The sequence below is a fragment of the Eubalaena glacialis genome, chromosome 11 (genome assembly GCF_028564815.1).
Source record: "Eubalaena glacialis isolate mEubGla1 chromosome 11, mEubGla1.1.hap2.+ XY, whole genome shotgun sequence".
Taxonomy (NCBI): domain Eukaryota; kingdom Metazoa; phylum Chordata; class Mammalia; order Artiodactyla; family Balaenidae; genus Eubalaena; species Eubalaena glacialis.
The window spans coordinates 96039012-96064316 of record NC_083726.1 but is presented as its reverse complement, the minus strand read 5'-3'; the positions used below and the strand labels follow the sequence as shown (position 1 = coordinate 96064316).

At 35.4% G+C, this 25305-nt stretch overlaps 2 protein-coding genes across 7 annotated transcripts in view; one reads left to right on the top strand and one right to left on the bottom strand.

Moving 5' to 3' along the window:
• The window catches only part of IRAG2 (inositol 1,4,5-triphosphate receptor associated 2), a 91156-nt gene extending 73958 nt beyond the window's left edge, over nucleotides 1–17198 (top strand). Inside the window, exons 32-39 of the mRNA XM_061205287.1 lie at nucleotides 4359–4493; nucleotides 10476–10623; nucleotides 11540–11583; nucleotides 13289–13351; nucleotides 13469–13518; nucleotides 13815–13916; nucleotides 15840–15947; nucleotides 16837–17198. Of these exons, the coding sequence (XP_061061270.1) occupies nucleotides 4359–4493; nucleotides 10476–10623; nucleotides 11540–11583; nucleotides 13289–13351; nucleotides 13469–13518; nucleotides 13815–13916; nucleotides 15840–15947; nucleotides 16837–17080 (894 nt within the window). The 3' untranslated portion in view covers nucleotides 17081–17198. The remainder of the gene's footprint in view (nucleotides 1–4358; nucleotides 4494–10475; nucleotides 10624–11539; nucleotides 11584–13288; nucleotides 13352–13468; nucleotides 13519–13814; nucleotides 13917–15839; nucleotides 15948–16836) is intronic.
• A 263-nt stretch (nucleotides 17199–17461) lies between these two features.
• The window catches only part of DNAI7 (dynein axonemal intermediate chain 7), a 74679-nt gene continuing 66835 nt past the window's right edge, over nucleotides 17462–25305 (bottom strand). For 4 of the 6 annotated variants that reach the window (XM_061205163.1, XM_061205164.1, XM_061205166.1 and 1 more), the window contains 4 exons: nucleotides 22341–22555; nucleotides 20747–20914; nucleotides 18675–18788; nucleotides 17462–17850 (listed from right to left, as the gene is read on the bottom strand). In XM_061205163.1, coding sequence (XP_061061146.1) covers nucleotides 17572–17850; nucleotides 18675–18788; nucleotides 20747–20914; nucleotides 22341–22555 — 776 coding nt within the window. In that variant the 3' untranslated portion in view covers nucleotides 17462–17571. Of the gene's footprint in view, nucleotides 17851–18674; nucleotides 18789–20746; nucleotides 20915–22340; nucleotides 22599–25305 lie in introns of those variants that run through there. The other 2 variants (XM_061205168.1, XM_061205167.1) reach the window with 2 other exon arrangements.

Here is a 25305-nt window from a genome sequence, read left to right as displayed (position 1 = left end):
GCAGAAGAGTAATTATGCAGAAAACTGAACAATAGGAGATAATATCAATGTTAAGCTTCAAAGAAGAGAATCAAAAGACGATTTCCATTTAATTAACTGAAAAAAGAGAATGGTGACATTTCAGTCTTGTCAGATAATGGGCAAACCTTCTGTAAGGTACACAGAAGTGTAACAACTACTATTATTCTTCTATTTTGTGAAGTCACCATAAATATATGGATGGGTTGGAAAATTAAGGGGGCTCATTTTGGAAAAAGAAAATAAAAATATAGAAACCATATTCTGTTTTTTACTGTGGTTAAAAAAACACATAATGTAAAATTTACCATATTAACCATTTTAAGTGTACGTCAGTAGTGTTGAGTATATTCACGTTGTTGTGAGATAGATCTTCAGAACTTTTTCATCTTGCTTACTGAAACTCTATAGCCATTAAACTATTCCCCTTTTGCCCTTCTCTCAGCCCCTGGTAATCACTGTTCTACTTTCTGTTTCTATGAATTTGACTACTTTAGATAGCTCATGTAAGTGGAATCATATAGTATTTGTCTTTTTGTAACTGGCTTATTTCACTTAGTATAATGTCTTCAAATTCATCCATGTTGTAGCATGTGGCAGGCTTTCCTTCCTTTAAGGCTGAATGAAATATTCCATTGTATGTATATACCACATTTTGTTTATCCATTCATTTATTGATGGACATTTGAGTTACTTCCACCTCTTGGCTATTGTGAACATTGAACATTGTTGCTATGAACATGGGTGAGCAAATATCTCTTCAAGACCCTGCTTTCAATTCTTTTAGAAATATGCCCAGATGTTGGATTGCCGGATCATATGGAGTTCTATTTTAAGTTTCTGAGAAACCACCATACTGTTTCGCACAGTGGTGTTACCATTTTACAATCCTACTAACAGTGCACCAAGGTTCCAATTTCTCTACATCCTGGCCAACATGTTATTTTCTGTTTTCTTTTTTTTTTTTTTTAATTAATTAATTTATTTTTGGCTGCACTGGGTATTCGTTGCTGTGTGCAGGCTTTCTCTATTTGCGGTGAGCGGGGCTACTCTTTGTTGTGGTGCACCGGCTTCTCATTGTGGTGGCTTTTCTTTGTTGCAGAGCACGGGCTCTAGGCGCACGGGCTTCAGTAGTTGCAGCACATGGGCTCAGTAGTTGTGGCTCGTGGGCTCTAGAGCACAGGCTCAGTCGTTGTGGCGCACGGGCTTAGTTGCTCCGCGGCATGTGGGATCTTCCCGGACCAGAGCTCGAACCCGTGTCCCCTACATTGGCAGTGGATTCTTAACCACTGCACCACCAGGGAAGTCCCTATTTTCTGTTTTCTGATAGTAGCCATTTAATAGGTGCAATGTGGTATCTCATTGTGGTTTTGATTTGCATTTCTCTGACGATTAGTATTGTTGAGCATCTTTTCATATGCTTATTGGCCATTTGTATATCATCTTTGGAAAATGTCTAAGTCCTTTGCCAATTTTAAAATAGGATTTATGATTTGCAAATATTTTCTCCCATTCCATAGGTTGCCTTTTCATTCTGTTTATTATGTCCTTTGATGCACAAAAGTCTGTAAGTTTGATGTAGTGCTATTTGTCTATTTTTGCTTTTGTAACCTATGCTTTTGGTGTCATATTCAAGAAATCATTGCCAAATATGATGTCATGAAGATTTCCCCCTATGTTTTCTTCTAGAGTTATATAGTTTGGGGTCCTACATTTAGGTCTGTAATCCATTTTGAGTTGATTTTTGTATATGGTGTAAAATAAGAGCCCAACTTTACTCTTTTGCAGTTTTCCAACATCATTTGTTAAAGATACTATCCTTTCCCCATTTTGTAGTCTTGGCACCCTTGTCAAAGATCATTTGACCATATATGTATAGGTTTATTTCTGGGCATGCTATTCTGTTCCACTGGTCTGTCTTTATGCCAGAACCATACTGTTTTGGTTACTGTATCTTTGTAGTGTGTTTTGAAGCCAAGACATGGGATACCTTTATCTTTGTACTTCTTTTTCAAAATTGTTTGGCTCTTTGGGGTCCTTTGAGATTCCATATGAATTTTTCAATTTCTGCAAAAAATGCCTTTGGGATTTTGATAGAGATTACATTGACTCTGTAGATTGATTTGGATAGTATGGACATCTTAACAAAATTAAGTCTTCCAGTCCATGAACACAGGATGCCTTCCCCTTTGTGTCTTCTTTCATTTTTTCAGCAATGTTTTGTAGTTTTCAGTGTACAAGTCTTTCATCTCCTTGGTTAGGTTTATTCTCAACTATTTTATTTTTTTGGATGCTATTGTAAGTGGAATTATTTTCTTAATTTCCTTCTTAGATGGTTCATTGGTAGTGCATAGAAATGCAATTGATTTTTGTGTGTTGATTTTGTATCCTACAACTTTGCTGAATTTGTTTATTAGTTCTAAGAGTCTTTTTGTGGAATCTTTAGGGGTTTCTTTATGTAAGATCATGTCATCTGTGAACAAAGATCATTTTACTTCATTCTTTCCAATATGGATTTTTTGAATATATTTTTTTACTTGCCTAACTGCTCTGGATAGGACTTCCAGTACTAAGTTGCATAGAAGTGGTGAGAGTAGGCATCCTTGCCTTTTTTCTGATCTTAGAGGAAAAACTTTCAGTCTTTCACCATTGAGTATGATTTTAGCTGTGGGTGTTCATATATGGCCTTTATTATGTTGATGTAGTTTCCTTGTATTTCTGTTTTTTTGAATATTTTTATCATGAAAGGTGTTGAATCTTGTCAAATGCTTTTCTTATCCATTTAGATGATCATGGGATATTTATCCTTCATTCTGTTAATGTGGTGTATTGCACTGATTGATTTTCATATGTTGAACCATCCTTACATTCCAGGAATAAACCTCACTTGGTCATGGTATATAATCCTTTTAATGTGCTATTGAATTCAATTTGCTAGTATTTTGTTGAGGATTTTTACATCACTATTCATAATGGATATTGGTCTGTAGTTTTCCTGTAATGTTGTTGTCTGGCTTTGGTATCAGGGTAATTCTGGCCTCAGAGAATGAACTTGGAAGTGTTCCCTCCTCTTCAATTTTTTGCAAGAGTTTCAGGAGAATTGGTATTAACTCTTCTTTAGCTGTTTGATAGAATTCTCCAGTGAAGCCATCTGGAACTGGACTTTTCCTCTTTGGGAGAATTTTTTTTCTTTTATAACTGCTTCAATCTCCTTACTAATTATTGATCTACTCAAAATTTCTATTTCTTCATGATTTAAGTTTTGGTAAGCCATATTCTGTTTGACTAACAACTAATATATACTCTTCTCTTTCTAACTAATGGTGGTTATTTAAACTGCAGTAAGAAACTGTATGTCTGACAATGGTCATTCCAGTTGGTTAGCAACTTTCCAATTGCAACTCATACATATCTGCCTGTTTCAGAAGTGGCTGCTATTCATTGAGCATCTACTGTGTGACAAGCAATTGGCATCTATTACCTCTCATGTCACAATATTCCTGGAAAGAAGATGTAGTTGTCTCCATCTGACAGATGAGGAAAAAGCAAATCAGAAAGCTTGATATTATAACATTTGTAGAATTAAGATGCAATTTACAGTCAATGATGCCTTATGGTTTTATTGGCAGCACTTTTCCTCTCTGATGCTATACAAAATTTATGGTATTTTAGACATGGGCAAGTATTAGAAATTTGCTCATGATCACACAGCTAATGAGCAATGGCTTGTTGGCTTCCAAATATGCTGTTCTCTTAATTCTTTCTCCACCCCAGTGAAACAGATGGCCTTCCATCAGGAAAGCCGTCATCTTGGTTCAAGGGCACAGGTTTGAGATAAATATTCATAAGGCAATGAAGGCATACCGGCCTAACCAGCCCAATCTCACCTTGTCGTCAATGGAAGAGCAAATATAGTAATCAGAGTCATATCTAATTCGAGTATATTTTTACTACTTTTCTTAAAAGTTCAAACTATGATCTTCATATAGTGCATTCAGTTCATTTATAGGCATAATTTCTTTACGATTGCCAATTAATTACATCCCATCCTATTAATTGTAGAAGAAAGATATAAACACACATGAAGGAGTAGCAAATTTGGGAAGTAAAGAAGGAAGGGATCAAAAATAGTATAAAAGGCTTTGTGAATACCTGCATAGGTCTACCTCATAACCAACAAAGGTATTAATATTTCAGTATCATTCATTATTGGTCTTTGCTGCTGCTTTTCACCTTCCACAAAGATAATAGATTCATGTGCATTTACAGTATAGTCAGTGTTAGAATCACTTGCTGAATACTTGGGTTGGATACTTTTTAATACTTTACTTTCTGTGCAGTCTTTAACACCTCTTTGTGAAGATGACAGCCAAGCCCAGGAAATCATTAAGAAGCTGGAGAAGAGTATAACGTTCCTCAGTCAGTGCACAGCACGAGTGGCCAGTAGGGCTGAGATGTTAGGAGCCATTAATCAGGTAATTTGTCTCCCTTTCTCCAGTTACAATGAAATTACTAAAAGTGGATTACATTTCTAGGAAAAAACTATATTTGATCATTTCAGAATGTTCTTGATATTTTCCTGTTTTAAACAATGCTACAATAAATATCCTTGTTTATGCATCTTTGCACACTCATTCATAGAGAAGTAGATTTTCAAAATTTTCTTTGTGGGAAAATCTGGGGAGACTTTAAATTTTTGAATCTCTACCTAAACAAACTTGTTAAAATATATTTTCCTAAGAAGGAGACATTTCACTGTGATGATAGTTTTAGTCTGAACATTTGTTTTACACTTCTAATAGTCTAGTTTCTTTTTAACCCCTCGCCAGGTAGTAATATTCTTTGTTCTATTTTTATTAAAGTTACGTATGTGCATAGCTTTTTTTTAAAAAAGTCAAGTGGTTCTCAAAGCCTTCTTATCCCATTTCCCATGTTCCAGAGCAACAACTTTCAACTCTTTTGGTTTGTTTTTTATTAATATTCATATCTCCAAATAATATGCTTATACTGTCACTAAGTGATTTATTTTCAGTTTTAGATATTTATTGGTTTCCTACTAAAAAGATGAATATTTATTTATCAATCTTACCCCCTCACACCTTTTCACTGTCTTTCACCTTATTGTTGATCTCTCTTCTTTCCTAACCAAGCTTAAATTCCATGGTCAAACACAACGTTTGCTCCCTTGCAAGAACCCTCAACACTTTTCCTTCTCTTGTTTTCTTTTAATCATTAGGAAAATCTACAACCTTGTTTTAAATCCATTTCTCCACCTGATTATACCTGCATAGCTGGAAAACCTCACACCTCTATGCTGACTGAGTTCTTTTGAAATTCATCACAAACCTCAAGTGGTCCTTGGGGCTTCCCATGTTTCACACTTTCTCCTCAAATCACCATCATGTCCTCCCCTCTCTCTCTGTCAAATAATGACTTTGCTTCTTAACTCAGTAAGAAAGTTGAGGCAATCAGAAGGGACCTGCCAAAAGCTCTGAACCTACAAGCACCTAAACCCTTGACATTGCCTTCCTTCCTGGTACGAAAGATGAGTTGTCTCTCATCCTATCCATGGCTAACCGTTCCACCTGTATATAAGATCTCATCCCTTCTAAATTACTCAGAATCTTGGGGCCCCAATTCTCCCTGCGTTCTTCCATCTCCAGTTTTTCCCCACGCTACTGAATCATTCCCATCAACACACAAATACGTTGTTTTTAAGACAGGAAAAATAACACAAAACAAAAAACATCTTTCACTCTTTCTCCTTTGGCTACCACCCTGTTTCTCTGTTCCCATTTTTAGCAAATCTCCTCAACAGAATTGTGTTCACTGTTTCCAATTTCTCTCCTCCCAGTCTCTCTGAAGCATATTCTAGTCAGCCTTAACCTACCCATTTTCCTTAACCTGTCGGCTACATTCAACACGGCTGAGCTCTTCCTCCTCCTGGAAACACTCTCCTCACTTGGTTTCCAGGTACCACAGTCCCCTGGTCCTTCTCTCTACATCATGGGCCAATCCCTTCCAGACTCCTTTATGGGTCCCACCCTTTCTCCCAGCCCTCTTAATCTTGATGGGCCCCAGGGCTTCACCTGTGCACGTCTGATTTCCATCGTCACTCAATTCCCATACTATCCCATGTAGTCAACTGATGACTCCCCAATTCACACACTTATCCCAAACCTCTGCCATGAGTTTCAGACTAGAATCTGCTACTGTTGATGTAGCTTGGAAGTTTGATAAACAACTTAAGCTTAACACATCCAAAAATAAACTGTTGACAGTCCCTCCAAAAACTGTTCCACACATAGTCTCCTTACCTCAGTAAAGGGCAACTCTGTCCTTCCAGTTGCTGGGGCTGGAAAACCTTGGGGGTAATTCTCAACACGTTTCTCTCACACTCCACATCTAATCCTATGGACAATCCTATTCACTTTACCATCAGAACATGTCTGGAATTCAACCACTCATTTCCCTCTCCACAGCTACCACCTTAATCTAAGCCACCATTCTATTTTTTCCCAGATTACTACAATATCTTCCTACGTGGTCTTCTTGTCTCCATCTAAATCCAATCCCCACACCACCCCCATAGTCGCTTCTCAATAAAACAGCCAGAATAATCCTTTTAAAACTTAAGCCAGATCATGCTACTTTTTTTTTTTCATGTTACTTATTGGTTCAAAGCCCTCCAGTGGCTCCTCATTTTTTTCAGAATAAAACCCAAAGTCCTTATGATGGCTTAGAAAGATCTACATGATTCCCCTGCCTTCTTACCCCTTGGACTTTATTTTCTGTGACTGTATTCCTGGGTTATTGCACGCCAGCCACATGGGACTCGTTTCTGTTCATCATGCTGCCAACTCAGGCCCCCAGTCCTAGCTGTTCCATATGCCTAGAATATTTTTCCTCCAGGTGTCCACATGTCTTAGCCCTCACCTTCTCCAAGTCTTGTTCAAATGTCACCTTCATAGAATAGCCCAGCTGACCACCTGAGCTCCCTTGTAAAATTTCAACCCCTTCCACCCCAGAGCTTCTCATCCTCCCTTTCCCTGTCTTTTTTCATAATGCTGATCACATTTTAGCATATTATTATGTTCTACTGACGTCTTATTTGTTGTCTATCTCCTCCCACTAGAATATAAGCTCCATGAAGGCAGGAATATGTGTCAGCATGGCTCACTGCTTGTCTCCCCAATGCCTAAAATGTGCATAGCAAGTACTCAAAAAGTTTTTGTTAAATGAGGGAGTATATGACGACAAAAGCAAAAGCAATAGCAAAAGAATAGATAAATTGGACTTCCTCAAAATTAAAAACTTTTGTGTATCAAAGGACATTATCAAGAAAGTGAAAAGATAATCTACAGAATGGAAGAAAATATTTGAAGATCATATATCTGATAATGGTCTAGTATCCAGAATATATAAAGAATGCTTGCAGCTTGACAGAAAGAGAAACAACCCAATTAAAAAATGCAAATAAGACTTGAATAGGCATTTCCCTAAAGAAGATATACAAATGGCCAATAAGCACATGAAAAGATGCTTAATTATTAGGGAAATGAAAATCAAAACCATAATGATATACCTCTTCACACCCACTAGGATAGTTATAATAATAGAAAAAGAAAGGAAGGAAGAAGGAAAATAACTAGTGTTGACAAGGATGTGGGGAAATTGCAATATTATTATCGTATTATTAATATATTATTTAGCCATTAAAAGGAATGACGTGTTGATACATGCTACAATGTAGATGAATCTGGAAAAATTTATGCAAACTATAGGTGCTAGACACAAAGGTCACATATTGTATAATTCTATTTATATATACTATCTAGAATGGGTAAATCTTTAGAGAAAGGTAGAAGATTGGTGTTTGCTAGGTTTTGGTGGGGAGGGGTGAGTGGGGAGTAATTGCTTAGTGGGTATGGGGTTTTACTTTGGGGTGATAAAAATGTTTTGAAACTAGATAGAAGTGGTGGTTGCACAACACTGTGAATGTACTAAATGTCACTGAATTGTTCACTTTAAAATAGTAAATTTTATATTGTGAATTATACATCAATATAAAAAAAAGAAAAAATACAATGAATGTATTTTGTCAGGTTCAAATTCAAACAAAACTGTAAATAGATGTTTTTGAGACAATTGGGGAAATTTGAATATGGATTAGATGATAAGATGTTTCTGTTAATGTTGTTAGAAGTGATCATGGCACTGTGGTTACTTAAGACAATACACTCCTATTTTGTTTTTTTTTTAGATACTTACTGAAATGTTTATGAGTAAAACAACATGATGTCCATCACCTGTACTTAAAAAGAAATAGCATTCAAAATTTGAGATGAAACTCATATAGCAAAATGTTGGTGGTTCTTGAAACTGGTTAATAGATATGTGTGGGCTTATTGTGTACTTTTTGTGTCTGTTGAAATTATCATAATAAAAATTTTTTAATTAAAAAAAGTGGATGAATAATATTAGATCTATATTATCTGTAAACTTTATTACACCCGTGTAAATTCTATTCATAGCAGAGACAGTAGTCTGTTATGATGTCTTTTCCTTCTTTGCACAATGTTCATGTTCTTCGTGGAGTTAATCATTTTCCTTTGCCATGATTGTTATGCTTAGTTTTCTATTTACTTATCTCTAATTTATTCTCAGCCTCTCCCAGGGAGTCTAGATCTCACAATACATTCAAACTCATCAGGTATTCTGGCAATTTCTTCATTGAGATGTTGCTTCCAGATATTTTTGACCTGTCAATCTCAACTGACTGTTCTTCAGGCTCACCACAGAAGTCTTAGGAATTCTTAAAGGAAGACTTCTTTCACTTCTTTCTTGAGTTGAATCCCATTTCCTGAATCCCATACCTCCTTCTTTGCTGGTTTACTTTTTTATTTTGGTGGAACATCTCACGTGTTTTTCTGAGGGAAAGAATGCCTGGGAGGTAAACTTTTTAAAATGTTATATAACTGAAAATGGCTTTATTCTTTATGACTTTATGGTAGCTGGGTGAAGGATTCTAGGTTAGAAATCATTTCCTTCATAATTTTTCATCTTCTTCTTAGCTTCTGGAGTTGCTATCAAACTTTGATGCCATTCTGACTCTTGAACTTTTGTTTATAACCCCTTTTTACTTTCCAGAACCTTTTAGGATATCCTCTTACCCCTACTGTCCTTCCTTGGCATGGGTTTATTTTCAACCACTGTTTTAGGCCCTAAGCTGGAAAGTTATTTCTTGAGTTCAGACATTTTCTTGAACTGTTTCCTTTTCTACATTTGATGGAATTTTTCTACATTTTCTATACTTCTTGAATTCCTTTCTCCTGAACTGGTCCTTTCTTGTCTGTTTTCTACATTTTTGTCTTTTTGCTCTAGTTTCAGAGAAATTTCCTCAACCTTATCTTGAAACTCTTCTCTTAAGCTACATATTTTTTATCATATTTTTAATTTCCAGACTTTTAAAATTCTCAGAATGTTGCTTTTTAATATCTTGTTCTTATTTCATAGATGCCATACTTATTCTTACTTTTCTGAAGATATTGATAGTTTCATGGAAATTTTAGTGTTTTTCTTTTTGTTTTGATTTTCTTTTCTCAGGCTAGAGGCTTTCCTCTGACTAGTGATGATCCAGTATACAGCTGACTGGGAGCTCTGTATATGTTGGGTGGGGAAGTTTCTTGTTGGCTCTGAGCTTCACACAACCTAGGTTGTGTCACTGGGATACTCTTAACGTTGGTAGTTTTAAGACTGTCATCTTGCAATGTTAGATTCCTCAGAGAAAAATCTTCCAACTGCCAGTCTTGAGAGTATAAGCTTGGCTACAAGTGTTTGATAGTTGGAAGAATAAGGCTCCATATCTCTAGATTCACTATATATATAGACTTTTTTGCTTAAATCTATTCTTTTCTGTATGATCCACTCACCATCAACTATTTGTTACTGCTCAATCCACAGACACTCTGGTTAACTCTCTCTAGATAGCCAGCTTTTGTAGTCTTTCACCGAAGTGGTAGAGGGGCTCAGCTGACCTGAGTAAGGGAGGGGATCTGTGGATCTAATCACTTTTTACACAGATTTTCAACCATTTCTTCTGTTCTGTCTTCAAGCTTAATTCCAAAGGCACCACTAATTCCTGAGAATTTGCAGCTTTCTGTGGTATAACCCAGGTGGCTTCTAGACTTTTCTTACTGCCTTTTTTAGGGTTCAGCTTCTCAGGTCTTAGTCATTTACCACCGGTCCTTCTACTTGGCAGGTGTTCAAAAATTTGTTATATCCTCTTCCATTCTATTTACCCTTGTCTACTCATGCCTTAAAAAAAACCCTTGTCATTTTTGTAGGATTTAAGGATGGAGTGAAGATAAGTGCATGTGTCTAATTCACTGTCTTTTAACTGGGTATCAAGAATAGTATTTTCAATGTAAATTTGTTCTTTTTTTTTTTCCTGCTAGGAAACCCGGGTTAGTAAAGCCGTCGAAGTGATGATTCAGCATGTAGAAAATCTGAAGAGAATGTATGCCAAAGAGCACGCTGAATTAGAAGAACTAAAACAGGTTCTTTTGCAAAATGAAAGGACTTTTAACCCTCTTGAAGATGAAGGTAATAAAAGTTTAAGATAATTGTATCAGTTATGTTTTTCTAACTTTCTTCTTTTTCATTCTCTCTCTTACTAATTCTTATTATATAATGTCTTTAGTATAAGACCCTTATGTTAAGATTATATTAGAAGGATATGATATATAGGAGAATATAAGAAATAACTCATTCCTGTTATTTATATAGCCCAGAGTAAGATGTCAGTTAGAAAACAAATTAGGAGACAAGATGGATTTTATGGTAGACACCAAGATTTCATTAAAATGATGACATGACAGAATATAATTAATCCAACTCATTGAGTTGACCCCAGTGTTGTCCTACTTAGGATATGTTAGAATTGGCTTTTTCTCCACACATAAAGCAAGGTACAATAGCATAAATGAACCACTCTTATCAACAATGGTTTTGTATCCCTCGAACAAGGAAGGACTGTGACAGAGTAAGCTGATCAATGGATTGGAAAATAGGGAGACATCTGAGACCATGGAGAATATCTTAACAGAAGGCTTATATAAATCTTATAGTTTTATTTTAAATAGACAGTATGAACGTTTATAGGCAGAATTTTCATTTTAATGATCTGTTCCCTCTTCTTGCAAAGTAATAACATTTGATGATCTTCTGATCTGTAATTTTGGACTCATTGATTCAGCAGACATTCATTTAGTGCCCCCTCTGTGCTAGGCAGGCATTGCGGACATTGGCAGTGACATAGAGGACTGTATTCCATTGGTTCAGATTACTAATGTTATGAATCACCAAATAAATGATAACCAGATATTTATATTGCTCAGTAGTCTCTAGGGTCTTAAATAAATATTTTCTAACCATTGCTTTTCTTTGTAAAGAATTAAGACCCTTGCGTTAAATTGCACATGTAATTCCAAAAATACACAAATGTGTTTTTCCCTTTCAGGTGACTGCCAAATTAAAAAACGTTCAGCTTCTCTAAACTCTAAGGTAACAAATGTCTATCAAATGTTATAGCTGAGATGGTTTTAAAATATTACTTGAAGCAACATGGCTTTAAATGTAAATCATAAAACAACAGTGATTTTAATTCATATATATGTGTTATGTATATACACATGTTTATGTTTATATATGTACACTTTTATACTTCTTGCAATATTTGTATATCAATTAAGTTTGCCTGGCAGCGAGAGGAAAGCCAGTGTAACGATAGTTTCTCTCTCATGTGAAACCAAAGTTGGGAATAAGCAGTCCAATAATGGCAGAGCAGCTTCACAAAATCCCAGTCCCCTTCTCTCCTGCCGAGTCATCAACCTCAGCGCTTTGCTTCCATCTCATAGTCTAAGATAGCTTTGTCATTTCTGGGTACCAAGTCCTGGTCATTATGTTGAGTCATGCTCCAAGAAGAAGGAAGAAGCGAGAACAGGTGTTCTCTCTACCTCTGAAGACACTTCCTAGAAGTCCCAGATAACATTTTCCCTTTTCATTCTTTGTTGGAAATAAGATGAAAACAGCTTTTATTCTGGAGGCTGTACGCCTAACTAAAAATTAGTGGAGTTTGCTACTAAGTAGAAGGGGAAAACGGGATATTGAAAGTCAACCAGCAGTTTTTGTCAGTTTGAAAATCAAGATTTCACTGAATTTTTGAGCAAGGTACTTTAAAATCATTCCATCCAAATCTTTTTCACAGATGAGGAAATTAACTTTCACAGAAGTTAAGTGATTAGTTATGATCCTGTAGTGATAGAATCATGATTAGAACCCAGGTTTTTGGACCACAATTTGATATTTTTGATGTTCAACTAACCTATAAAATTAAATTAGGAATGGTGGCTTAAGAAAAGAATTCACATAAAACTTCTTCAGTTTATTTCCTGAAGTTCTACTTATTTAAATGTGAAGAGCCACAAAATATAACATTCTCCTGTACAAATCTCAAGGCTGAGGTATAAACACATCCATTCATTATAATGTCATACTCATCCTTAAATGTATTAAATGGAAAAAACGAAACCACGAAAAAAAATCCCTAAAATAGGTGCGTATTTATCTCCTCTTGAGTTGGGGAAAACCTTTCCAAGCATAAAAGAAATGGTAGCAAAAGAGGGGAAGAGATGAGGGATTTCCCTGGCGGTCCAGTGTTTAAGATTCCACGCTTCCATTACAGGTGGCACGGGTTCGATCCCTGGTCAGAGAACTAAGATCCTGCATGCCACACGATGTGGCCAAAAAAAACACAAAACAAAACCAAAGATAACAAAAAAAAAAAAAAAAGAGAGGAAGAGATGAAAAGATTTGGCTACATTAACAATAAAAAAATTCTGCCAAGAAATATCGTTAACAAAATTAATATAGGCAAAAATCATAAACAGGTGGTTCTCAGAGCAGATACATACAGGGTTATTTGGCATAGAAAAACAGTGTTCAGTGTTACTGGAAACCTAAACAGAAAGCCTTATGTTCCTTACTTGACTGGCAAAAATTATCCATTGTTGGAGAAGGTAGAATATAAATTGGCAGAATATTTCTGGAAGGCAATTTGGCCATAACAAAATCCTTGAAAATATGTCTCCTGTTTAACTCATCAGTGGTCAAGTACATGGATGTGTACATTCAAGAATACCCATCAGTGTTTCATACAAGGATAAAACGTTGAGAATTTTCTAAGTGTACATTTTCCCCCTTTGGGTAGCCATCTTCTCTTCGAAGAGTGACCATTGCCTCTTTGCCCAGAAATATTGGAAATGCAGGAATGGTAAGCAAATCCCTAAGTGTTCTTAGTCAAAAGCAAATTTATTTTCATATGACAGAAATAGAAATTTACTTCACTAAATTCATATTTTATTATTTCCTTAACATCTGAACTTCAAAGGTGGCTGGGATGGAAAATAATGACCGATTCAGTAGGAGGTCAAGCAGTTGGTAAGTGTAATTTTATGGTAGCTCTTTGCGAACCTTACTGTTTTATAACTGGGCTAAAGTAAATGTTTGAAATAAGTGATATAGTAACATTTGATTTGTATGGAGTATATGCAGAATAATTATAAAAATTGGCATATGTTCATGAAATTATTTCTTATGAAATAAGCATTACATGAATATGCCAAGGAAAAAATAAGAATGTATTGTCTTTGTATTGATTTAGGTAGTGGGAAATAAATTGGTAATGGCTACAGAAGTATTTGATTTGACAAGTGGCTATAATCATCTTTATTTAGGCGTATTTTGGGGTCAAAGCAGAGTGAACACCGTCCCTCATTACATCGATTTATTAGCACCTATTCCTGGGCAGATGCTGAAGAAGAAAAATGTGAACTAAAGTAGGTGAAGCTTGATGTGTTTATTAACCTGATGTGTCGGGCATAAATAGTGGGGATCACTTTTATTCTGTGGAGATGAGGTCAATGCTGCATCATCAAAAAGATCATTCATTGTTTAAGACTTTTGTGAACTATAAAGTACTATATAAATGTTACTTGCTAATACATTCACTCTCATAACACTCAGTACTTCAAGGTTTGAGGTCTTAAGTTAGAAAAGAACCTGGAATTTGCCAGATATGTGAAGAGAATTTTTTTCCTGTATAGGTGTCTTGTCATCAGGGGGAAAAGTCAATAAAGAGCCACAGAAATAAAATTTTCATCTACTTAGATGAATTATTTGCAACATATAATGTAATATGTAATATATGAGCATTATATATACATGTCTTCCCTTTAAGTAAATGAAGACTACGGGAAACATAAAACTCTACATTGCTATCTCTATATCTAGCAAGTTAAACAAATAAAATATACTTCTATAATGAAAGGTAGAGGGCAAGAGGGAGGGACAAGAAGAAATGCTGCCTCTAAATCCTTGGGTGACATTGGACAAATTGCTTAACCTTATTTGGTCCCAGTTTCCTCATCTGTAGAGATCTTAATGAAATGATTTTATGTGGATTTTATAACACGTTCATTGCATGCCTGTTATATGAGACACACTACGCTCAAGCTTAAGAGATATAAAGATGAAAAAGACATAGTTCCTACCCTCAAAGCCTTTATTTTTTCCTTAAATAATCCTGGGAGTCTAATTGCATGTATTGAACTCTTTTTAGATTTAGAGTTAACATAATGGATATTTTCTGATCTGGGTTAAAAAAAAAAATCAAGAGTTTCCTTGAAAAGATTATAATCTACTTTTAAATTTTTGTCAGTATGGTATGATTTCTACTGAGAAGTTTTCGCAAATGAAGACTGAAACCTTGAGAATCCTACAAGAATTCTGGCTTTTGGGCTTTGTGGCCTTTAAAAACCAAACTAAAATCTATCACATGCATTCCCTATAGGTGTTTGACTGAAAAACAAAAACAAAAACTTTGAGACACAATTCCCTTTGGCAATTGTGAGGGGATTGTAAGTTTGGGATTTCAAAATTCAAATCCAACTAGGCACTCATCAGTGAACATGAAACATGGAACATGAACAATGAAACAAGTTTTGTTCAGGTAAAGGACCCCTCTTTAGATAATATGATTTTATTTAAATACAGTCAACCCATTTGCTAGTTCCCAGCTCACTGACCACTAATAGTTTGTTTTAGGTAGTTTTATACCGAACATCTCTTCATAAACATGTTAAAAGTATTAAGATTTTTTAGAGAAAGAAGAAATGACACTTTGATGTTATTCCACTTTAGCACTGCTCAAAAAACCTACAGAAAAAAGAGTAAAATCAATTGTTAATATAGAATATTAAAAAAAAATGTGGTAAAAGGAAACTTAATGAGAAAAATTTTATGATACGTTGAATGAAAAATACACAGAGGGAGAAATATAGCATCCACATTTGCTTTTTAAAGTGTAGTTACTAACAGACACACACACGCACATGCAGAGAAGGAAAATCACAGTAACAACATTGGTTAATTATGAGTGGTGAGAATTGACTAACTTACACATGTTCTTTGTAAATCTCCCCTTTTTTATTTGTTCTTTGGCTAGTATCCCAACTTTCTACAACAAACATTTGCTATTTTTCTAAATACAGAAAGTTACTTTAAAAAATTAAATTCCTATAAATGGTTAAAAATATAAAGTTGGTGATTTGACTTTTAGAATTAGCTATTTATCAAATCTTTCTAAAGCAAACGAATATCTGCAAGCCTCCTTAGTAATACAGGAAAATTTAGCAGTATCTTATAAATAATAATAGCACATTATCCATAGTTTAATATTTAAAAACCATATTTATTTACAGAACTAAAGATGACTCAGAACCACCTGAAGAAGAAACAGTAGAAAGGACAAGAAAGCCAAGTCTTTCTGAAAAGAAAAATAATCCATCAAAATGGGATGTCTTTTCAATGTAAGTTGTCTACTTGCTAAATGATACCATTTTGGTGGAACGGGGAAAGGTAAGGCAGGGTTAGCAGTATTAATCTTAATCAAATTACTTTACTAAAAGACCTTTCAAAATGTTAAATTTAAGATGAGTAACAAACTCCATATGGTGTATAACAATTATCCCTGAACCTATGAACTACAAGAGGCAGGTGAGTTCACAATGTTAAGAACTTGGCCTTGGAACCAGATGGCCCAGGCTTGAATTAGCTCTCTGACTAGCTGTGTGACCCGGGCAAGTTCATCCATTTTTGAGCACTGATTTCTTCATCTATAAAATAGAGATGATAATAGTACCTATGTCATTGCTTTGCTGTCATGAGTAAATGAATTAGCACATGTAAAACACATAGTTAACTATTTTCAAAGACTTAAATGATGCTGTAATAAGCTTTTTTGGTGGGTGTTTCTAAAAGGAATTTTAGCATTTCAGTACGGCAAAAGTCCAGGGTATGGTGAGAAATAAGTGACATGTTTATAAGTACATATATCCTGCTCTACCCAATAAATAACATTATTTCTTCTACCCCAGGAATATAAATTGCCTTACCTGATTGAAAAAATGAACTTAATACTCAAATGTACTTGTTAGGAGTTAAATAATGCCTAAATCATATAATTTTCAGATTCTTACCTTAGCACATCATTTCTTTAATTCTAAAAATTATAAGGGGTGGGGGGAGCAGATTGTGGCCAAAGCCAAGAGGCTAGATCATACTATGTAGCTTATTATGAGGAGGTGTTGGTGGAATTATGCAGGGCAGATGCATGACTTGATTATTGTTGACAAAAGGACTGTTTCTAATAACAGATTATTGTGATTACCACATGCTGATTTTGTGTTTTCCTTGTAGTTATAACACAATAGCTTCCTGGGCAACAAATCTCAAGACTTCCATCAGAGAGGCCAATAAGGCACTCTGGCTTTCTGTCGCGTTCATTGTACTATTTGCGGCATTGATGAGCTTCTTCACAGGCCGATTTTTCCAGAAGTCTGTGGATGCTGCTCCCACACAGGATGGGGACTCCTGGATGTCTCTAGAACATATCTTGTGGCCATTTACCAGACTCCAACACAATGGGCCACCGCCAGTGTGACTGCAGCACATCCTAATGTGCTAATGCTAATCTTGATTTTTAAAGTTTCAGTATCTGAACTTTGTAAATTAGTAACTTTTAGCTGGGAAATTATAGCATGGAACCAGAGGTTCTCAGAATGACTGTAAGATATTTTATATTCCCTCTTTTTGTGATTACCTTCCTAACTAAAATACAGTGGGGAGGAAGCCCGCCTATATGATTTTTTAATGAGCTTTTTGAGGAGGAGATATTATTGTTTGTTAAAATTTATTGAAATAAAGAACCATTCAAATTTTCATACAGTGAACGTTGGAAGTCTCAGTAGGTCACGTATGCATAAGGAAAAAAACCCTAATTCTTAGAAAATAAAATTTGAGTATAAAATGCTGATTAGATCATTTTAACAGCCTATTTGACATATATTCACTCATTACACTTTATTGTAGAAATACCGGATTTTTCTCCAAGTTGCTTCATTCTTCATACTGAATAAAATTTATCAGTGGGGATTAAGAATAGCTGAGTAATCTAGTTGAGAGTAGCATGTGGCATACAGAGTCAACAAACTGGCAGTTGGAACACCTAACTTTCTTCATTGCTTCTTTAGAAGCAAAATCCTTAACCATGTGATATAAAGTAGAATGAAACTCAGTTTCTTCTTTAAGGGCTTCAGAGAATGCATCACTGGATTCATTGATTTTGAGACTTTGTGCCCTATCACCACTAAACATTAAAAGGGTCCAATTAGGATTTTGAATGGGTTCTTCTTTAGGAAGGTGTTCCCTCACCTAAAGAAAAAGAAAGAAAAATATGTTAATAGTTCCTCTTTTATTGGGTATTTTGACAGTAGAGTATTTTATTTGAAGGGCTCAGTTGAGTTCCCTGTATTGCTAAGATAAAAAGAAACATTCTTAATGTCCCATTTTTTTTAAAGCATGAAACTGTTTATATCTTGGTGTTTATGGAACTTATCAAAATGTATTAATTCCTTAAAAAATATTTATTGAATGGCTTCAAGTGCCAGGTACTGTTCTAGGTGCTGGGGACATAACAACAACAAAGAAAAAATAACTAAACGTATTAATAAGTAACTAACAACTGCAACAATAAAAACCTTGTCTTCAAGGAGCTTATATTGTAATAGGAGAAACACACAATAAACAAGATAAATAAACATGGTGGCTCATTTATGCTAAAATATTCATCAGTCATCTTGTAGAATTTGATAAGATACATTCTTTATCAGGCAGTAGGAAATGTGCCAGAAGTTAAATTGGAGGCCTAACCCTCTCAGAGGAGAAAGTCTGTGAATCATAGATATATTCACGTGAGAGGCTGACATTTGTTCTTCAGTTGATGTAAAGAGAGATAAGGTCTCTAAGCCTGAAATCAAGAGCATTTGATACCATAATGGACAATGAAAGTACAACCTTTACATGGTTTGGTTTTATATTTTTGACAAAATTAAAGAAAATGAAGTAGTAAAACTCCATTTTGAATGTTAATCTTTTTCACCTTTTTAAAAGGAGAAACCATGGTCTACATTCATTTAGCTTTTGAGTATCTTCTTTTGGAGCACAAAATAGTTTAATGGGGTTTTTGCATACTATACCTGAAACACAACTTTTTTAGAATCACATACTGTATTCCACTTGCTCCAGCCAAACGCAAAAGCAGAACTTAGCAGGGCCATTTGTCGATAAGCTTTCACTTCTACCAAAGGAAGCTGTCAATATACAAACAAATAGAGTTGATCGTAGAGCCTCTCTAGTCTCCCTTCCATCCTTGGCCTCCTACAGTCTGGTCTGGTCTCAACACAGATGAACAAGTCAGGTGAAGTTAATCAGACAGAGAAGACAAATATCATATGATATCACTTATAAGTGGAATCTAAAAAATGGTACAAATGAACTTACTTACGAAACAGAAATAGAGTCACAGATGTAGAAAACAAAATTATTGTTAACAAGGGAGGAAAAGTGGGGGGGGGGATAAATTGGGAGATTGGGATTGACATATACACACTACTATATATAAAATAGATAACTAATAAGGACCTACTGTACAGCACAGGGAACTTTACTCAATACTCTGTAATGGCCTATATGGGAAAAGAATCTAAAAAAGAGTGAATATATGTATATATGTATAACTGACTCACTTTGCTGTAGAGCAGAAACTAACACAACATTGTAAATCAACTATAATCCAATAAAAATTTAAAAAACTATTAAAAAATAAAATAAAATTCAAATATTAAAAAAATAAAATAAAATATAAGATTACATGACTTCTTTCTCAAAACGGGGCAATGGCTTCCCTTTTCAGAGTAGAATCCAAAGTCCTAACAATGCTCCACAAGGGCCTCTGTGGTCTGACATCCCCCGTGCACCCCATTATCTCTCTGACCTTATCCCCTGTTCTTCTCCTTTTGCTCTCCCGGCACCCTGGCCTCCTTGCTGTTCCTCCCATCCTCAAACACATCAGGCCACGCCCTCTGGGCTCTCTCCCCAGGTCTTCTCTCCACCTGGAAGCTGATATCCTTCCAGAGATATCAACTTGGCTAAATTCCCCACCTTGAAGCGTTGCTCAAATCTTGTCTCCTTATTGAACCCCTCTCCCCCTACCCTATTTGGTATCGTACCTTTCCTTTTTCCATACCACTTGGCACCTTTTGACATATAAGATATTTTTGTTTATTATGTTTGTTGTTTATTTTTGCCTCCCTCTACTAGAATGTACGCTCCACAAGGGCAGGGACCTGTGTTTTATTCACTGTTTCCTAAGCATCTAAAACAATGTCTAGAATATAGGTGTTCAGAAAAAAAAAAGTCTTGAGTATAATATTCTGAAAATATGACTAGTATATGACATTCAGCATTTGTAGAGTAACTGGCAATTTGAGTTACTAAAACTAAGGTTGGTTTTTTTTCCCCTACGCATATATGTATACAATCTTATTGACAGGATTATTTTCAAATGTTGTAAGTGTCTACCTATATTGCTATTTTCTGGTATATTATAAACTTGTTCTTGAGTATAGAACTCTTCTGCCCAAAACACCTTTCATGATTAGAAGCCACTTTGTCTTCATTCATGCATCATAAATATTTGCTAAACATCTACTGTATTCTAGGAATAGGCTTGGTGCTAGAAGAATCAAAGTTGATTAAGAAATGGCCACCCCCCTCAAGGAGCTCGCAGTTTAACGTGGAAGGATCTCATTTAACTAAACTTATGCGTCATATGAAGCTGTACGCAGACAGGGAGGCTCTGTCGAGAAATAGAAGGAAGTGGGTTTGGTGGTCCTTGTATGTCTAATTTTGCCTGACGTATCATATTTGGGAAACTGCTGAGTCATTTACTCTTTTTAGAAATCTTACATGTATCCAGTCTGGAAGGAGAAAGAAAGCATACGAAATGGGAAGTTGCTCAGATTACCTTTGCACTAAACTGACCAGCTGTGGTACGCTCCATGTGTCATTATGAAGATCATACAACAGATTATTAAATTTGACAGAACCCTGGATTTCTGGTCATGCTATTTATTCCTTCCTTTCTAACTATAATCTTATATAAGTGAATATAGAAAACCATTGGTGTACCTTAAGATTTATATAAAATTTAATACTTGCTAACATTCTAAATGTCCAGCACATTAAATTTGGAAAGATTCATTCCTACCTTATAGTTTATGACAACATAAAAGTGAGAGTGTCCAGTAGGGAAGATATTCAGTCCAGCTTCTTTCAAAGCAATAATGAAAGAAACAGGAGTCATCCACTTTTCTTCCAAAATAGATGAATGCTTTTTGTTATTTAGTTTGATTGACGCTAACATGCAGAGGTTTTCCTAGTTTCAATAAGAAAAAAGAAGCATTTATACAAGTAAGTTAAAGAAACTATTACCTCATTATCATTCTAGGTCCAGCTGTTAGGTTCTTTATACTATTTTTTAAAAATCCTATATTAAAAAGAATGCAGGACTGATATGTTTTAGGCCTGATCCAAAAGCTCCACCACAAAGTCTCCACATTACCTTAAGGAGTTTATCAACTCTTCTTGGGCTCATCTGAGCAATCCAGGGACTGAACTGAAGGATCTCTCAGGTCTCCTACTTTATAAATTATGATCTAAGAATACTGCATGTGTTCATATTGATATATAATAGCTATTTGACAGCAATCTTGTTGCAACTTTTAAGGATCATAATTTTTTTACACATATACAATAAAATTTTAACATAATAGTGCAAAATTATTATCCAGTTTTAAAGTTTGCAAAGTGGCGGGACTTCCCTGGTGGTCCAGTGGTTAAGACTTCATGCTCCCAATGCAGGGGTCCCGGGTTCAATCCCTGGTCAGGGAACTAAGATCCCACATGCCGCAACTACTGAGCCCTCATGCTCTAGAGCCCACGTGCTGCAACTAGAGAGCCTGTGCACCACAACTACTGAGACTGTGTGCTGCAATGAAGACCCAGCACAGCCACAGTAAATAAATAAATAAATTTATTAAAAAAAAAAAATGTCTGCAAAGTGGCAATTTGAAGGTGTACAGAGTTCACATCTCTCATCTGACTTTAAAAGCCAAATTTGATGATATTCTAGCCTTCCTGCCACAGTCATAAGGAATTTCAGGTTACCTCTTTTTTTTTCTCTCTCTCTTTTTTTAAAACAACTTTCATGAGGTATATCTTACATATCATAAAATTCACCCAAGTGCACAGTCCAGTGATTTTTTTGGGTAACTTTACTGAGTGGTGCAACTATCACCATAAATGAGTTTTACAGCATTTTCATCCCTCCAATAAAATCCCTTATGTCCATTTACAGTTAATCCTCATTCCCACCCTCAGCCTCAGGCAACCACTAAATCTACTTTTTGTGTCTCTAAATTTCAGACTGTGTAATTTCTGAGTGGTGAGCAATGGAGGCACTCAAAAGGGATTTCAAATGGCTAGGTGATAAGATCAGCAAGCCTCTTTAGAGTGGATCAAAAACTCTGAAAGTCATACTGCAACCAGGCTTATAGCTTCACCAATTGTTCTATTCCTAGTAACTTTAGGGTACAAATTTTTACTTTACTTATTACATGCTATTTCCTATCTATTTAATTTATATTTCATTTAGAAATTATAGTTCAAGGTATATTTTAAATAGATTTATAAAAGACATATTTCAATATGTAAATCAGCAGTGATGATTGATTGCTTTGACACACTTACAGTCATCAAAGAGATTTAGCTCTTTGACATGACTTGCTATAACAGCAGTTTACCTTAATTTGTATTTGAATCTCAGTAAATACTGTAGTCACAGTCAGAAGTACTTTATTCACATCAAGTGGTCTTAGCTCCCATGACTGGTATGGCATATTAACATGAGCATCTTGAATCAAGGTAACAGGGCCCAAAGTTTCCAGGCTGAATGTTATAAGTCTGTCTTCCGATTTGTAAGATACATTGCTGATGCCATCAGTTTTCCAGTGTTTACCTTTATAATTAGGAAGAATGTGACATCAGTTCCATTTTTTCCTCTGCAAAAATAAGAACAAAACCACTCCCATAACTGCAATATGTATAAATTGATTTTTCACATTTAGAATAGAATCTCCACAAAAAGCCAGCTTTGCTGGGAGTTTCTTCCTGTCTACAAGATCAAGTCCAAACTCCTCAGCACAGTTGTGAGGCCTTTAGAATGAAGCTCTGATTCTGATTTCTGGCTTCCTCCTTTGCCACTTCTCAGACCTCTTTCCAGCCACACTTTTTCTTCTTCTGCAACAACATCATACACCTCTGCGCCTCTGCACATGCCGTTCTTTCTTCCTAGAGGACTCTTCCTTCATCTCTTAGAGAAACTCTCTTCATCTTTCTTTTTAAACAACTTTAAAATTCACCTGTCTTGGGCTTCCCTGGTGGCGCAGTGGTTGAGAATCTGCCTGCCAATGCAGGGGACACGGGTTCGAGCCCTGGTCTGGGAAGATCCCACATGCCACGGAGCAACTGGGCCCGTGAGCCACAACTACTGAGCCTGCGCGTCTGGAGCCTGTGCTCCGCAACAAGAGAGGCCGCGATAGTGAGAGGCCCGCGCACCGCGATGAAGAGTGGTCCCCGCTTGCCACAACTAGACAAAGCCCTCGCACAGAAACGAAGACCCAACACAGCCAAAACTAAATAAATAAATTAATTAATTAAAAAAAAAAAAATTCACCTGTCTTGAGTATGCAATTATTTTTAGTAAATTTATCGAGCTGTGCGACCATCATCACCATCCACTTTTATTCAGTTTTAGAACATTATTATCCTCCCAATAAGATCTCTTATGATGTCCGTTTATAGTTAATTCCCATTCCCATCACCAGCCCCAAGCAACTATTAATATACTTCCTGTCTCTAAAGATTTGCCTTTTCTGGACTTTTCATTAAATACAATCATATAATAGGTGGTATTTTGTGTCTCTTACAACTCAATAATAAAACACAACCCAACTTAAAAATGGGCAAAAGATTTGAATAAACATTTCATCAAAGAAGATACAGAAAAGTATAGTAAATACTTTAAAAAAGATGCTCAACATTACCAGTCATTAGGGAAATACAAATTAAAACCAAGAACTACCATTTCACACCCACTAGAGTGGCTATAATCAAAAAAACAGATAATAACAAATGTTGGCAAGGATGTGGAGAAATGGGAAACCTCGTATCTTGCTGGTACAGCTACTTTGAAAAACAATTTGGCAGTTTCTTAAATAGTTAAGCATCAATTTACCATTCAACCCAGCAATTCCACTCCTAGGGATATACCCAAGAGGAATGAAGACATATGTCCACACAAGACTTACATGTGAATGTTCTCTTAGTCTCGTAAGGACCTGTTCAATATTCCACCCTAGGAGAAACCTTCCGTAACCCTCCAGATGGGACCCAGCCACTGTTCTGCTCCTTAGCACTTTTGTCTATTATATAGCACCTTACTACATTGTGTTATGATTTTTTTCCCTCTCTGCCTCTCCTACAACTTTGAAAACTCCTGGAAGAAGGAACAATGTCTCATTTATCTCTATCTTTCTTATTGTTTAGCATATTTATGGAACAAATGAATGAATCATTATCTTTCTAGAACGCCCTCTTCATTCCCACTTGGCTTTCTCCTCTTCTCACATGGAGGGTTTCACTGACTATTTTTGAGTCTTAAATTCAATATAATAAATACAATTATATTGGAAAACTAAGTTCTTTATAATTCCTCTTTTTGTTTTTACATTAACAAAATTAATATGTAAACGTAAAAATTAAGTATTGCCTATAAATAAATTCTTCAACTTTCTAGTATTTCCTGGCAAAAAAGTTTCCCCATGGTTTAAAAATTACTGGAGTTGTAGATTACTGTCGTATAATTACTGTAGTTAGAGTCAATTTTTACATATTGTATTTCCCTGAATCATGTGGGATAATTTACCTTGTCTAATACTAATTGAGTATGAATAAATTTTAATGTGATAAATATTTAGGAAGATTACCATTAAAGGAAAGGAAAAGTGAAACCTCTAAAAGCAACATGAAAGGAAAAAATTACCTAATGTTCATTTTGATATACTTTATGGTTTAATGTATTGATAAAAATATACTGTTTTTAATATATAAATTATTTCTAGAATAAATAATATCTTGTGGCTATGTCTATACAAGCAAAAATACGGAGTATTGTAGCAACCATGAAAAAGTTTAAAGTACAAAATATTCTCTAAATTCTCTGCCCCCATTAACTAAATAAAGTAATAGCTCTGTGCTTTAGTGATCTTCTCTGTTATAAACCTATCCTCTAGTATGTAAACCCTTTCACAAATAAATAGATGGATGTAGAATAATTCACTTACACTAAAAACAAAGCTATTCGGCTTTCATCTAAGAGCCCCAAAATGTGCATACATTAATTCACAAGACCAAGACCTTTCAAAGTTTAGCCAGCCAACCCCAAATAAGGTATCTGTTAATGACTGGTGAATTATTAGCTTGTATTTCTGTTAGTACTTCTTATTTTATTGATATTTATTTAACATTTTGAATAAGCAACAATTTCCCATGATTCAACAGTCAAAAGTTATAAAGAGGCATACAGTGGCTAGTTTTCCTCTTTCTCAGGTTTCCCATTTGCCCACTCCACATCCTCAGTACCTGGCTGTAATAAGCTTTGCAACTTATAAATCATTAACATTAAAATAATCAAATTTTAATCACCCC